The sequence below is a fragment of the Dicentrarchus labrax genome, unplaced genomic scaffold, assembly GCF_905237075.1.
Source record: "Dicentrarchus labrax unplaced genomic scaffold, dlabrax2021, whole genome shotgun sequence".
Taxonomy (NCBI): Eukaryota; Metazoa; Chordata; class Actinopteri; family Moronidae; genus Dicentrarchus; species Dicentrarchus labrax.
The window spans coordinates 29572176-29589515 of record NW_026136714.1 but is presented as its reverse complement, the minus strand read 5'-3'; the positions used below and the strand labels follow the sequence as shown (position 1 = coordinate 29589515).

Genomic DNA, 17340 nt, shown 5'->3' with positions numbered 1-17340 from the left:
CCATAATACTAGTAATAAGTGTCACCTCAAGGCCTCTATTTTATCAGTACATGTTATGATTTAGTTGTTTATTCTTCACTATTAAACAAGTTTGCAAAATGAACATTAACTTTAATATTTAGTGTGTTTAAACACAAATTATGCTTATTGATATCACAGCAGCAGAATAGATCAGAAGGAGGAGGTTCTGAGGATGAAAGGATGGGAGGGGCAGCATGGTGATTTGGTGTCTGCAGTGATTTTCTTTGGCTGGAGGCCATGCTGGCCTTTGAAGTGGCCCAGATGAAGGCGAGCAGTGTGCTCTGAGACATGTGAAAGCTGCTTATAATGGCGATGGTCACTGTGTGACTGAAGTGTTGGCTCTTCTCCAGCTCTGTAACTGCAGGAGTTCTTCAGTCATTTATTCTTTACTTGTATGTTTCCTAAGCATTTTGATGACAGCTTTGATAGATAGATAGATAGATAGATAGATAGATAGATAGATAGATAGATAGATAGATAGATACTTTATTTATCCCGAGGGAAATTCAAGTATCCAGGAGCATACGAAACATACATACATTAAACATACATTAAAATAAAATAAAATTAAAAAAATTATGTTAGCTGGAGAGGTGTTAGTTCCACTCTATGTAAACATCGAGTGAAAAAATAATTTCCTCATTGGGGATTACTAAAGTATATAATGTTCTTCTTCTTCGCAAGGTTAAAAGAAAAGGCACTACTCATGTCTTTCTGCTCTGAAGTAATACAACAGACAGTAATTATTCCCAGACTCTGGCTGTTTGAACGGATTCTCTGTTTTTCCTGGCTACTTGGCCCTATTGCCAAGCGATCAAGATTCATTCAGAAGCTGGAACCTTTTTACTACAAGATTTGGTTGATAGTTGACAGCTGACCTTATTCCTGCAATCATCTTACTCTCAACCAAAAGTTGGCAACTAAAGGTAATGTTAATTTTTTTTTAAATTTTAATTTAATTTAACTTGTTTAAATGTTTAGACATCAGCATTGAACTGTCATATAAAAATTCAAATATACAAGACAGAAGCCTTAAAATAACTATGGCAACTATACTAACTAAATCACAGTGTGTCTATAGACTTTAAGTTACAGGGAGAGTTTTGGTAACGGAGAGATGCCAGGAGGCATTTCTAAATTCATTGTCAGCGGGCTCCCCTCAGCTGACCCTGGTGACTGACAGCCTGAGAGCAGCCTAAGAGCCTCCAGGTTCAGCTGAACCCAGTGTCCTTCAGCCTGCCTCAGCCTGTCTATCAAAAAGTGACGAAATAGGACGGACCGCTGCAGTCTTTGAAAAATATAACTTTATAACCTTTGTACAGGAAGCCAGTCAGAGTGAATACATGCACCATGTTCTGATTTAGCCTGATCAGACAGCATGTTTTTTGTTTAGTTATTTTTTTGGCCTTTTATTGCCTTTATTGTATAGTGATAGCCAAATATAGACAGGAAAGGGGGGGCAGAGAGAGAGGGAATGACACGCAGCAAAGGGCCATATTCATACACTGATGGCAGTGGCCTCCACGCAAGATGTCAACTGCTCACCAGAATGGAAACTAAGCATTCAGGCAATTTTGAGTTCAGTATCTAACATTGTGGCAACTAAGTGTGCATTACATGTTATAATCTGACCTGGTGCCTCCCTTGCTCATGTCCTACAGAGCTGAATGTTTTTCGGTACATTCACTTAATTGTGACAAAGGTTTGTTCGAATGATCAATTCAGAAGTATGTGACTTTACATTTTTCCAAATTTGCAAAATCAACTAACATCTATCTCCACAAGTCTTAATTCAAATGCTACCAACTTCCACACAGAAACTCTTTGAAGACAAGATATCACATGTTCTTAAACGCGTTCAGATCGGTCAGAGGGTGACTCTGCAGTGAGATTGTGTCTTACTGTAATTAGTACTGTATTTTGTTTGATCAAACATCACCAAAATATCTCACCAACATTTTGACTGTTGTAACCATTTCAAGTTTAAACAAACAGAAATAGCCTAGTCTGTGATATCATAGTCTCACATTGTGAGAAGATGTATAGAAAGTGTCTCCAACCCAGTGAGTCCCCTGTTAGATCCACAGGTTGAGTTTGATCCCTGCTAAGGGCAACACTCAGAGATTGAAGTGAAATTAATGTAGAGATACACAGGAGCTCCCAATCTGTTGATTGAAGCTGAAAAACACAGTTCTACTGAGCCCTAGCCCTCTCTCACATTTCACTATGATTCTTTTAGACAGACTTTTTTTCTTTTTAACAGTTTTTAACACCACCGAAAACCTTCAGGTTTTATTCACAATTAAAAACTAGCTTTATGTCACAAACACAAACAAGCAATTCAAAAACAACATAACACTGATGCAAACAAATATTTTTCCACTTTCACACGTGATGTTATTGTCTTAATTTTGAGAAGGTCACAGAACAGGTCGGCAAAGTGGTGATTCTGTATGTATATTCAAGTGTTTCTTGTTGCAACCTGCTTGGACCCTGTTCAATTTTAATGTGGCTATATGTTTTGTTTTTTTCGGTCAAAATGGCTCTTTTGATAGTAAAGGTTGCTGATCCCTGCTAGGTCAAACTAATCATGGGGGCCACACCTTTGCGCAAGACCCATATAACATATATATTTTCACAATTTCTGATGCATTTGTGGAGTTTCATTGGTTTTCACGCACCTTTAGACCCTAAAAAAAAATGCATTCATAATTCATAATTCCTTTGGAAAAAGAATAATTCCTTGCATGATAATAATGCACCAGTCAGTGCTCGGGCCCTAAAAATACGCACTTCTTTGTGCTGGTGTGTGTTTGTGTGCATGCTAACGTGTGTTATTGCCTCTGTGAGCACATACTCTTATGATTGTCTCTGCTTATATGCCTTAGCACTCTTTGAGCCTCACAATTGATCCTGCGGCATTGTCATCTGCTGTGCATTTGTGCACTTAACATTTTTGCAATAGCTTGCTGTTCCTTTACCTTTCGATATTTCCTGCACCATGGACCGCCTGCAGTGCAGCACTCACAATGCACTCAAACCCATCCAACACACAGCACAAACACACACCACCTCCCACCTCCGGAACCCTTCCTTCAACGAACAGCCCCCCCCCATGGTTTTCTCCTGAGTGCTGACCAGCACTGGTCCTTTAATATTGGTGACAGCTAATACACTTCTAAATGATCAGTTATTATCTCTGGGGCCTCATCCAAGGGGCCCCACTGATTCCAAAGGTCATCCCTCTGTCTTCTAGTATTGATTAAGTGGCCCGGTTAACGTGGCTCTGGGCCTTACTGAAATTGAACATTGCCACTAACATATTTCCATCAGCTGTATCTGTCTGGAGAGGCTCATTTAAAAGCCTCTTTGACTCTGTCGCTGACCTAGGGAATGGGTCGGGATGAGGAGCATAATGGATATGCCAATAACGAAAGTAGTACTACTAAAACACAAATGCAAGACAGACACAAGGAGATATCTTGCTGAGATATTATAGGTTTTTATTCTCAGGCTTTACATTTACCATTTTTCAATAATTATATATAATAATTATGTTTTTATAATTTCGCGCCTGCTCAGCCATACCTGCTCCTGTGACCACATCGCCCCTGTCCTCGAGAACCTCCACTGGCTCCCTGTCCAACAACAGATCCAATTTAAAGTCCTTCTCCCAAACCAGGCCCCCTCCTACCTCGCAGACCTGCTCCATCACCACACTCCTTCCTGAAGCCTCTGCTCTTCTGACGCCAACCTCCTGTCTCCACCCCTGAGGACCAAGCATCGTACCTTGGGAACTCTCTCCCCAAACACATCCAAGACTGTACTGATCCATCCACTTTCATCACTGATGAAAACCCACCTCTTCAGAACTGCTTTTAATGTTTGAGTCATTGTTGAGTGTTTTAATTAAATTTCAGTGGATTTCTATAACCTGTTTTGACGTAATGTGAAGTGTATTTGAGTTTCTAGAAAAATGCTCTATAAACAAAATGTATTATTACTACTAATATTATTATTATTATTGTATATTTGTGCTCAGTGACTGTGTCTGTGCAGATCCTTGAGGGGATTGAATTTTAAAAGTTCATAATACGTTTAGAACTGACAAAGACATACTTCTCTAAGGTGGCAAGATGTGAAAAAGCTATTCATCAGCAAAACACATTTTCCTAATATTGTTCCAGCACCATTATGGCACTGTGTCTTTGTGTTGAAGGTATAAGTCAGATTTTCTGTGCTGCTGATCAGTAGCTGCTGACACACTCACTGTGCTCAAGGTTACTCCGATATTCCCAAGAAGGATACACTGTCCTCATCCGTGTAGGCCACAGTCTTAGGCAACTTTACTGTTCAGAGACTCACAGGCCTCACCAACCTACCGCTGATCAAAAATGTTCTTGATTTTCTTTGGTTAAAATGTTTTTTACATTAGCCTATTAATTGATTTCTTCCTTTCTTTTTCAGTTATATGAACTTGATGATGACGAAAAGCGCAAAGAGTTTCTTGATGACCTTTTCAGTTTCATGCAGAAACGGGGTAAGTCAATTTTTAAGGTAAGAATATGCTTCTTCCCTTACAAAACCTCTTTTCTACCTTAAGTATGAGGTAATTATCTGTTGATTCACAATTTACTACATTATGTTCCCATGGACTCCAGGAACTCCAAAAGTTGGACATTTATTTGTGGTGTTTGACTAACACCTTACTTACATATCCTTCACAGTGCAATTTTCCAGGGTATATACAATTCTTTCATACATATTTTTATACAAAAACAAGTTTCAAAGCCCATTAGAAGGTAGAATTAGGGGGGTTTCATTCAGTATTTGAAATACACATGTAGAAGCTACATTATATCATTCAATTGACTGTTTAAAACATTATGTTACTTGGTAAAGTAAAAATATACGCCCATAGATAAAGAGATGGGGCTACCATACATTCTGTAGGCTCAGCTTTAGCTCAAAAGGAAATACAACACAAATCTTTTTGGTGGGGACAAATGGGCCTGCCAAATAAATTGTATACATGGAAAACATCACCTCATATGCCAGCAATAAAGCTGGTGAGTAAAATGTTCAACTGATAGATATGATGGACAAAATTATATGAAATATGTCCTAAATCACTTAAAAAATAATAATAATCATAAACGTGATTGTGTTGACACAAAAATTATGTGTTTTTATTAGTCAATTCAATTAAATTCAATTCAATTCAATTTTATTTGTATAGCGCCAATTCATAAAGTTATCTCAGGACACTTTTCAAATAGAGCAGGTCTAGACCGAACTCTTTAGTCATTACGTTCATAATCAATCCCTGCATCAAACGTACTTACATACAATATTACAACATTAACACAATTGGTGGCCATGAAGTACAAATCACAACGGCAAATAGGAAAATACAACAACAAATAGCAAATCAAATTAACAAAAGAGAAAATAAAAATAAATCAGAAATCACACAAACTATGCTACAAAGCAGAAAATACAATACAGGCATTAACTTCTACTTGAAAATGTAGATACTTGCTATCTACAAGGATCTTTGCTGATTGGATGGATGCACTGTGCACCTTTTTAAAAGGTTGTAATTACGTTTTCCTTACTGGAGTATTTATGTGGGGATGAATGGAGAGATGCAAGGAAACCATGCAAGGAGAGAAGAACCAAGGAAATATGTTTTTAGAGAAACAAGATGTCCTTTCCTCTGAAGTGTCACTTTAACCATTTCCTGTGATTTGCTGACGTGTTTTACTATTTGTCATTGTGATTTGCGGCCACAGTAATTATCAGACCATATCCATATACAGTTCTGTAATCAGTAAAATCTTTAAATTAGCTAACTGCTCCTCTAGTCCTTAAAACAAGACAAACAAAAAAAACCATAAACATAAATCACAGCATGTCAAATATAGTTTGCTCAGTTGTCATGATGTAACCATATGAAACTTCAATTATGTTTCCATGACCTATGAGCAAACTGAGCTTCCAGCTCCTTCCTCAGCATGCAGATCGAAGCTCCAGAAAAAAGCAAGTAAAGTAACCCTTTCCTTTTTTTTTCAAAACTCATTGTGTGATCATAAGGATAGAAGTTATCTGTGCCCAGCAGAGAATAAAACTGGCATTACCAGTTACAATTACTTTCTATTTTAGAAGCACAAGGCTAGCCTACCATGTTTTCGTTATTTTGAATTCCTTGTTCATGTACCACTGTCACGACACAGTAACATTTCAGCAAATATAACAAAAAGTTATTTTTTTATAAAAGTTAACTTCTACAGCATTAATGTAATAATACATAATTCTAATATTGATATAGAAATATTAAATAATTTTGCTCACAGAAAACTTTACAAACTGTGTATACTCAAGTTACAGCAAATTCATGTGCGTCCACATTTGACGCCACGCCGCGAACACGCCCTTCAATGTCAACTAACCACATTCATCAACATTATGGTTTGCATTTTCTGACCAAATTTCAGCTGGGTCTGATCAACCTGCTAGAAAAAGTATAACATATGATATTTCCTGTTGCCACTAGTTGGCGCTATGAGTGTATCTGAATATTGTCGTGTAGAAGTGTTCAGGGCGAGACTTTTATCATACGTGTGAAGTTTCGCTGAGATCGGATCTTGTACGCTGAAGTTATGACAACTTCCATTTTCATGGCGAGTCCTTGAAATTGGACGCCACGCCACGGGCACACCGTTTGACGGAATGTTGTAAATAGCACAACTTTTAATCGTGAATGTCTTTAAATGGCTGTGTCCAAATCTGAAGTCGATCCGATCAATTCCCTAGGAAGAGTTAATTCAAACACAACGTGTGCAAATAGCCAGAAATGGCCGCTTAATCCAAAATGGCCGACTTCCTCTTGGGTTTGGGGTATGGGTCCAGGAGGCTTTTCTGCTTTTTTTATCATGCGTACCGGTTTTCGTACATGTCGGCCTTACACGTCTTAGCCATTTGACGGCGCCTGTGCAATTGCATACGTCGATTTCTCCAACGTTTGAATTGTGCAAAGTTTGGTGGTCAGTGCTCGGGCCTTAATAATATGTACTAGGTTTATATTTTTCTTTACTTGCCTGTATTTGAACATAAAATGTTATACTGCCACCTGAAGTGCACGCTGTATTTAATGTAACTGATGTGTTTAAGTTTTGAACATAAGAATACATTTCTTGAAAACTAGCGTACCATTTGAACACAGTCTAGCTGTGTGCTGTGACAGCTGTAGAAAAGTACATGTTGATGAAGTAATGATGTAGTTTGGTGGTCACTTGGGTTTGGAGACAGTATGGATTGTTGTTAGAGCGTTCAATTAGAGATTGATTTTGGACTTAGTGTAGGGAGACATTGTCAGTGCAAAGCAGATCAACAGCAGCCTATCTCCACTGCTCGCCTTTGACAACTGTGATGAGAGTGGACTGCTCCAAATATCCTAATCAATGTTTCTTATAAAACATCACTGTCATTCTGTACTGACAAAGAAAAGCCAGCCAGGCTGGCTTGCAATCCAGAAAGCCTAGTGAAAAGTGTCAAACATACAGTTCTCCCTTAATATTGATGTCTAAATGTATTAGTTAATTTCTAATTAATGTATTGGCTGGCTAAATCCAAGCCCCAGTAATGCAAGAGGTTTGATCCTTCACCAGTTTAGCAGAATGACATTATTAGTCAGTGCTTTCTAAAACAATTACCAATGACCGTAACAAAAAATTAACCATATGTGAGCTGTGATGAAGGTTTGGTTAGGTTAGGGAAACACTGTGGTCATGTTCAAAAGACACCAACGTAGACTGACTGGGAAAAAAAATCAAACCTACGTTCCATTGCAATGTGCACCTCTTGCTTCTGATTATTCTTCACTTGTATTTATACCATATACCTCATTTATACTTCACATAAAGTAAACACAAACAACTCAATATAGCTGAGGTTGTGCAGGTCATCAGGTGATGTGTCCGATAATGAAGATGTGTGTGTTCTCTCCCAGTAGGCTGTTCATCCAACAGTGAACAGTGACACAAAGAGCAGTCTCATCATTCAAGAAGTTTTTATTAACCAACTGACATCACCCATTGTTTGTGGAGTAATATTTTGAAGCCTCGAGTTTGACATTATGGTCGTCACCAGTGACGGCTGGTGGTGATTTTGGGTGGCTGGGCTAACAAATGCATTACACTCATCAATACGTCACACAGCAGCAAAAACTATTTTTTAATTAATTATTAAAAACCAAAGCTAAAATAACAGTATTTGTAGAAGAGAGAGCACAGCCACAAAAGTTGCCTGTGATATTTCATCCGCCAGTTTTTGTCCATAAATAGCTAACATACAGTCAAGCAACTCATTTTGGCTAGTCTTAGATGTGTACTTTGCAACCTGTGTGTTTGATAGGTGATGGGCTAATTGACTTTCTAAAAAAGAGAACTGATTGACGAGGTCGAGAAACACGTCCCGCTGGAGTGAAGTGGGAGATTAGTCTGACCCCCGCAGGGCAAGCTCATGTCCTCCTCAAAATGTTATACAGTCCACAATCCGTGATAGTGAATGCCTGTTTTTCTTTACCAGCTCGTTGTGTCTCTGTACAGCGATGCAGTGACCTTCATCAAGCTGACAAGCGATGTTCACTTTACCCAGCAATGACAGCTTTACAGCATTTCCAATGTGGCTCGTGCTGCATTCATGTTTCCTAATTTTGTCGAATAAATGTTTTAAATCCACAATTCCTTGTTGTGTCCAAGCCGTGTCTCCTCCGAAAATGGGAAACAGAAAGATGAATTCCTAGCTATACTTGCCGTTTGCCAGTCCGTTCGCTGAAATCACGTTACACAAAAGTTAGTGTTATTTGCACATCATTTGGATAATGTGTCCCCAATCTCTTCACTTCCAATTTTTCCTCCAAAGACATTAAAGAAAATTTATTAGAAAGTAAATAATCCACCTTGTTCATGTTCATGCTAACCGCCATTGCCACAGTTGCTCAATTCCCGCTCTCAATGTTCTACCACCAACTAGCCTCACTGTACTGTGGCTGCTGCAGTGTGATTGGTCGAAAGTCACTGTACTGTAGCTACTATGCTGTGATTGGTCGAAGACATTGGCCTTTGGGCTAATTTAATTTAGCCCAAATGGGCAACATATGAAGGGGGCGTGTCACGACACCTGTCAATCATCAAGATATATCAGATATCCTGGGTTTTTTCTGTCACTTTTTGGTGCTATTGCTGCTCTAGGTTCTAGCAAAATTTAAAACAATATGTTCTAAGGCTTTTAATAATACATTTTTACTGTAAAAGGTAGGGAGGGCTTAGCCCTGTTAGCCCATATATACCAGCCGTCCCTGGTCGTCACCATGACAGTTTGTCGTAGCCAGCGGGGATGACATACTGTGAGTTGAGCTGCTCTCATTGGCCGCGTAGTTTCGACTTCCCCTACAAGAAGTACATATGTCCTATTTTAATTTCTTTTCCATTCCTTCTGTGATGTCATTACAGCACTGTATTTCGCTGACTTTTTTTCTTGCCAGAGGATCTTTTAACAGCTTGAATTATGCAGGTGGCCAGAACACCTTTGTGGTGGTATTTCAGTCTTGGAAGCAGAGACACTGAATCCTCATCAAGAGATCTCATCAAAAGTAGAACAGACAAAGGCTGTGATGGCTTCTTTTGTGTGTTGATAAATACCCAGTGTGATTTACTGTTGCCCCAGGGCTGTGGTTATTAATTGATTATTATCTCTCAGGACTACCCTCAGCACTTTTCCTCAAATAAGTCAACTTTTGTCCCCCACCTAATTGCTTAAGAATACTATGTGGCACAAGAAAAGACTACTTGAGAGGTACCTTAAAAAAGTCTTCGATCGCTGTGACACTAAATATTCCTCTTTATTTTGCTGCAGCATCCTACTTTCACCTTCCAGTTGACTTACCTTATTTTTATGTATTTCTCTGTTCTTTAGTGGAGTCTTCACACAGATAGAGCACAGTGAAAACAAATTGTGGTAACACTTTATAATGAGTACACACTATAAAGCATTAGTTAAGCATGAATAAATAATGAATTCATCATTTATAACGCATGAATACACATTAGTATGTAGTTTATAAACATAGTTAAAAATGTTTTATTCATCATTGATAAGCACATTAGTTATGGATTAGTAAATACTGAATTCATCATTTATAAAGCATGATTCTGCTGTAAATAGTCATTACTATGTGGTTTATAATCACAGTTATAAATGTTTTACTCTCCATTGTACTGTACATTTCAGCATGCACTTGCACATCCACTATTCAGACATGTATTAATGATTAGTGACTGTGTTAGCAGATGTTCTATAAAAACTCACAACAAATTCATTTTCTAATGATGGCCTATAAACAGTTATTAATGCAGGAATTCACAGTTACAAAGCACTTACTACTCGTTAATTAAGTATTTTGCACGCGCTCATCTAAAGTGAGCACTATCTATGGCTTATTAAGCATTTACAAATGAGATATAAAGGCTGACAATGCCTCGAGACTCACAAAATGTTCAGTTGTCTTAACAGACGAATGAGAGACACAACACAAAGGAATATAGAACATATTGTATTGATATTTACTGCAACTTCCAAACATATTGTATGAAGATGAACAAGGGTGGTTTATGAAGACATGCTATTGTTGTGATCTTATCTGTTTGGGACGTGTACGTTGAGCGGGAGGCGGGATGTTACGTCATATTTACGTCATATTTACGTTAACTCTCAGAAGTTTCTGACAGTGCAGCCAAGGGGAGCATGGAGAAGCACATTGGAGTTGGCGGCCGTCAGCGGCACTAGTGGTGAGTATGTGTCTTTGTTTGGTTGCACACATTATGGTTGAAAGCTAACGTTAGCTTGTCAGCAGCTGCAGGTGTTTGCCCTCGCTCCCCGACTCACGTTACTAACGTAACTAACGTTACCAACGTTACCGACCCGCCGCTGCTAGGCACTCACCTCGCCCGGCTAGACGAGACTAGACTAGGTCGGCTTAGCCACCGCAGGCGGGTCGGTAACGTTAGTAATGTTAGTAACGTTAGTCGGGGAGCTTTCAACCATAATGTGTGCTACCAAACAAAGACACATACTCACCACTAGTGCCGCTGACGGCCGCCGACTCCAATGTGCTTCTCCATGCTCCCCTTGGCTGCACTGTCAGAAACTTCTGAGAGTTAACGTAAATATGACGTAACATCCCGCCTCCCGCCGTCATCACGTTGATGACGTGCTGAGAGCGGGAGCTCAACGTACACGTCCCAAACAGATAAGATCACAACAATAGCATGTCTTCATAAACCACCCTTGTTTGTCTTCATACAATATGTTGGGAAGTTGCAGTAAATATCAATACAATATGTTCTATATCCCTTTGTGCTGTGTCTCTCCTTCGTCTGTTAAGATAACTGAACATTTTGTGAGTCTCGAGGCATTGTCAGCCTTTATATCTCATTTGTAAATGCTTAATAAGCCATAGATAGTGCTCACTGTAGATGAGCTCGTGCAAAATACTTAATTAACGAGTAGTAAGTGATTTGTAACTGTGAATTCCTGCATTAATCATTGCTTATAGGCCATCATTAGAAAATGAATTTGTTGTGAGTTTTTATAGAACATCTGCTAACACAGTCACTAATCATTAATACATGTCTGAATAGTGGATGTGCAAGTGCATGCAGAAATGTACAGTACAATGGAGAGTAAAACATTTATAACTGTGATTATAAACCACATAGTAATGACTATTTACAGCAGAATCATGCTTTATAAATGATGAATTCAGTATTTACTAATCCATAACTAATGTGCTTATCAATGATAAATAAAACATTTTTAACTGTGTTTATAAACTACACACTAATGTGTATTCATGCGTTATAAATGATGAATTCAGTATTTATTCATGCTTAACTAATGCTTTATAGTGTGTACTCATTGTAAAGTGTTACCCAAATGGTGGTATAGGTTCTGGAACTGCAGAGGTTTGTGTTAATTTTCTGTCATACAGTATTTATCTAAGTAAATTATCTTCTTTTATATGTGAAGTTTCCACAGTATAGGACTGTATTTTATTCAGGCAATGTTTCTGTACAGCTGCTTGCAGTTAACATTTGAGAATTTTGGTTTCTTTTGTTAAAGTGTGTAACATTTAGGTGTCAGAAATGGAATTGTCAGAAATGGAATATAATATTCATATTTATGTTTTCATTAGTGTATAATCACCTGAAAATAAGAATCGTTTTTTTATTATCTCAGAATAAATCACTTTTATCTACAGAGGGAGACAGTCCTCTTCTAAAGTATATCTACAATAACCCAGAATAGACAAACCAAACACTGGCTTAAGATATGATCTGCATATTTTGTGGGTGAATGCAGCAGAAGCATAGCTTCATCCTGTGTCAAGCAGACACAGACCTGCAGCTCATTATGCACCCATGCCATCTTGTGTTTTATATGTGTAATATTGTTATGATGTTGCTTCAAGATAGTTGAGTCATGCCCATTTAAGCTGGAAGTCGCACATGCCCCACCAGATTTTTTATATCTTTTTTTTCATTGCTATTTTTTTTACAATATGTAATTATAGTTGTTTTATATCCAGTAATTAATGTTACAAACAGCGTTTGCATTGCAAAGTGTGTTTCACAGATAAAACATGAGACACTACGTTTGCTAAAACAGAAAGCTTCATATTGTATTAATATGTACAGTTGTCGACAGCAGATCCTGTAAGAATCACCCACATTCATTCATAGATCAGTGACCGATTTACTGACTTTCCTGATTTAACCACATTAAACCTTTTGCTGCTTCCTATGCATTGTGTTTGAACATACAGCTACAGTACAGTAACAGTGTGAATACTGGCCCGCATTCGCCAAGGTGTTAATTATCTCTTCATTAGTTAGGACTGCTTCTGATAGATTCCGTGCAGGCTCACTTAGTTCCACACTTCTTGCAGTAACATCCTTATGGAATAATATTTGGCCGGTATCGAAAACACAAGATGGTGCAGTGCCTTGGTCACCTGACATTTCATTCCATATATTCAGAGTTTCATTCCATATATTCATAGTTTCTTTGCATATATTCAAAGTTTCACTCTATATATTTAAGTTTCATTCCATACATTCAAGTTTCATTCCATATATTCAAAGCGTCATTCAATATATTCAAAGTTACATTCCATATATTCAAGTTTCATTCCATATTTTCAAGTTTCATTCTATATATTTAAGTTTCCTTCCATATATTCATTCAATTTCCTAAAGGGCATGCCATATACACCGATCAGCCATAACATTATGAGCACTGACAAGTTCTGTGAATAACACTGATTATTTCATTATCATGGCACCTGTCAGGGGATGGGATATATTGGGCAGCAAGTGTAAATTTTGTCCTCAAAGTTGATGTGTTACAGTTTTTCTCGATTGTTTACACACATTTTCTGAAAGCATGCCTCATCTCTCAGAACTCTACACACAAATCAAAAAACACACACACAATGGGCAAAACCCCTCAATTCTCCTGCAAAATGAAACTTTACATTCAAAACAATGTTATTTCATCTCAAAATGGTATTTTGTTTTCCGTTGACACACACAAACCATCATATGAATAGACATTTATAAGAACCAGTTGAACACTGATGTGCTCAATGTAAAACACTATGATGAATGGAAAACACTTCTTCTCCATTCAACATAATGACTTAGGCCTTTTTTTTGTTCAGTGTTACACTTACTACAGACAGTACATACATAAGTGAGTTGTAAAATATTTGAGAATATTGTTTTTATACTCAAAACACACAAATACACGGTAAGAAATGTATTTTATTTTTCCCACAAAAACAATGTACCCAGTGTACATACCAACCAACACAAAGTTGCACATACAGTGGTCTACATACAAAACAACAGAAGAATTTACTGTATACAGTTACAGTACAAGATTTGAGCAACTTTGACAAGGGCCAAATTGTGATGGCTAGATGACTGGGTCAGAGCATCTCCAAAACTGCAGCTCTTGCAGTGGTCACTACCTATCAAAAGTGGTCCAAACAAGGAAAAGCGGTGAACCGGTGACAGGGTCATGGGCGGTCAAGGCTTCCTGATGCTGGCCTGTGTGGTCTGATCCAACAGACGAGCTACTGTAACTGTATTTGATGAAAAATATACAATATCCCCAGACCCATACTTTAGGTAGCAAAATGAATTCTGCTCAGGTGCCAAAATATCCTGTTCAAGCCCTGAAACATCATATCATGGTGATATTTGACAGTCTGTGTGTTCAACTCTCCTCGGCGTCTTCAATTAGGGAGTTGAACAGAAGTAGATAAACAGTTGGCTTGCCCTGTGATGCTGCATTAATCGTTCATTTCATGGGTTAAAAGACCAATGTCAATGAGGAGGAGAAATTCTCATCCCATTATCGGCTTGGAGGTGCAAAGTGAACGCATCAGCAATGAAGCCAAGCATAACAATGATTACTGCACTACTAGAGCCTCAGATTATCCACATTGTTCCAATTGCAAACTCCTCTTCTCTTAGCAGCTGAGAGATTAACTGAAGACTACTCTTAGACTCTTCCACCTTGTCCACCATTTCTCATTGTCATAATGATAAATGGCCTGATGAGATAGTTTGTGCTGACAAAGGGCCTCCATCCTCAGTCTTTTATTTCGTATATCTCTTTCAGGGAATCAGAGAGACAAATGCATCACCCTCAGTATTGAAAGCACATAAATCTTGCTTTAGGAGGCCTGTCTCTCCTCAGATTCTGTCAGACAAAGGCAGAGGCTTCTATTTATTACCTCAATCTTTGTTTGGTTGGCTACTGTGTCTTCACAAAAATAATAGTTTTATAGATCAGCACAGATACACATTATAATCAGTGGTAATAAAGATAAAGCTATAAGGAGAGGGTGGAGGCTGAGGATCTCTAGTGCTGGCTTTGTATTATATCACACTTTTTTTGCATAAAAAATATATGCGCCCAGTTTTACATGCAAACACTATCAATATCTGTTTTAATCACAATTCATGCCTACAGTTTTTAATTAAAGTTTATCTTAGAAGCTGGCACCTTTCCTCTGCCTTCAGTGTATGAAAGGGTACAGCAGTGAACTGTGGCACAGAGGCAGAGCGGGTCGTCCACTAATCGGAAGGTTGTTGGTTTGATCCCTGCCTCCTCCCGCCACATGTCGAAGTATCCTTGAGTAAGATACTGAGCCCCGAATTGCTCCTGATGCTGTGCATCCGTGTGTGAAAGTGTATGAATGTGTTAGTTTGAGTGGTCTGAAGACTAGAAAGGCACTATACAAGTACAGGTCCATTTACCATTTAAAAGTGACATGTAGTGTTAATGACTAGAAAGGTACTATGTAAGTGCAGTCAATTTACCATAAACTGAAAAGGTGCAGTGGACATCAAAATGTAGAATATAAAGACAACAACATCATGTCTGGCAGTATGATAAGTGGTTTAAAAACCATTTGTTAAAGAAGGAGTTCAAATAAAAACTAAATTAAAAGCAAATCAAGTGTATATTGGAGAGAGTATGGGGGTTAATGTAGTGTGTGGGTTCCCTAGCTTGGAGTTCACAATACTAATGGTTTGGAGGATGAGACTTCTGAGTCTGTTGTCATACCAGGCAGTGATTATTCCTGCTATGAAGATTTAATTATCACCACTGTGGAATGACTGTAGAGTCTTTGGAGACATTCTAAATTTTCTCAGTTGTTTGAGGTGAAAAAGATCCTGCATTGTCAGTTCAGAAATGAGTTTTGAAAAATCTGCTTTATCTTTAATGTTTTGTCAGGTTTACACATTTACATTCTTTAATTGTGAAAACTGCCCTGGGTGAGTCCACTCAGTCAACATTTACTCGTCCACATAATGACAAAATATGATAAGTAGAATCTTTTCTTTCTTTGACTGTTAGTTTAGGCCAGCTCACAAACTTCATGCTTGCTGTGAATTCAATACCGTAAAAATTAAATTAAATAATTTGTTGGGTATAAATCAGCCTGTCCTGCGCTTTCTTCCACGAAGACTAATGTTGAGGCACTGCAGCTTCACACTTACTGCTGGTATTGTCTCGTGAACATCAATCTTTTGTTTTAATAGTGTCTCATTTGTTTACATGCCAGCACCGCGAAATGAAGCCGTAATTACTAGCCTTAATTGATGTGGTTTTACCACCTCAAACGATACTTCAGAGCCCTCCTCCCCCCTCACTGTAGAGGCCCCACTGCTGTTGTTTGCACTATATTTCTGCAGCTATTGATCGCTATTATGGTAAATCCAATGGGCACAATGGAACTCTATCAGCAAAATGCAGGTTAATTATCTCTGGGTCAACCACTTTAGAATCTTCACAAAGAGCCGGCTGTTCTCTCTTTATTGCTCAGCATTAAATTGCAAATACAAATTATTATCTGAGCTCCATTATTTTGCTAATAAGGGGGCAGGTTGGCAGTCATTAATAGAAGATGACCTCCCATTTTCCACAGATTGTATTTGCGAAGTTTTAAACATGTCAGGAGTAATTTATCCCTGGTTCTGTTGTTTTTCTATTCCCACGTTAATTACTTTTTTTTTAATTTCACGCCTGACATGTATATTTTGTCAACAGTGCATTAGCAGCAGCTTTTTAAGTATGCTGTCTTACATAAATAAATTAAATAAAAGAGTTTGCAATTACATATTTATATGTTCAAAGTTCACCTCAAGAGATTATTTCATCATGTCATACAAATAAAACGTTTACAATGAATTAAGCAGTTTACTGTGGATGCACACATAAGACATTAGAAACTTTTTTTGAAAGTTATATTTCCTGTTGTTAACAGAGCTGTCAGACATTTGACTAGCTTGAATTGGCCTAATAAGAAGGTGCAGAAATCTATTGATGCAAGGAACCAAAGTTAATGGAATTGATTGTGGATATTGTGTTTGCTTTCTGCAGGGACTCCAGTGAATCGGATTCCTATCATGGCCAAGCAGGTGTTGGATCTCTACATGCTCTACAAGCTCGTCACAGAAAAAGGCGGCTTAGTGGAAGTCATCAATAAGAAAATATGGCGTGAGATCACCAAAGGCCTTAACCTCCCTACCTCCATTACCAGTGCAGCATTCACTCTCCGAACACAGTGAGTACAAGCACAGTTGATAACCACCACTTACACTTACCAGGCCAGCCACAAGTGTTCCATGAATGAGATACTTAGTTCATTGTTCTTTGTTCATATTGTAACTAGCTTGT

The 17340-nt window shown here is 38.2% G+C and overlaps 1 protein-coding gene across 2 annotated transcripts in view; it reads left to right on the top strand.

The window, feature by feature from the left end:
- Positions 1-17340, top strand: part of arid3c (AT rich interactive domain 3C (BRIGHT-like)) — a 97469-nt gene that overhangs the window by 65341 nt on the left and 14788 nt on the right. For both annotated transcript variants that reach the window (XM_051422319.1, XM_051422318.1), the window contains exons 3-4: positions 4489-4561; positions 17044-17227. In XM_051422319.1, coding sequence (XP_051278279.1) covers positions 4489-4561; positions 17044-17227 — 257 coding nt within the window. The remainder of the gene's footprint in view (positions 1-4488; positions 4562-17043; positions 17228-17340) is intronic.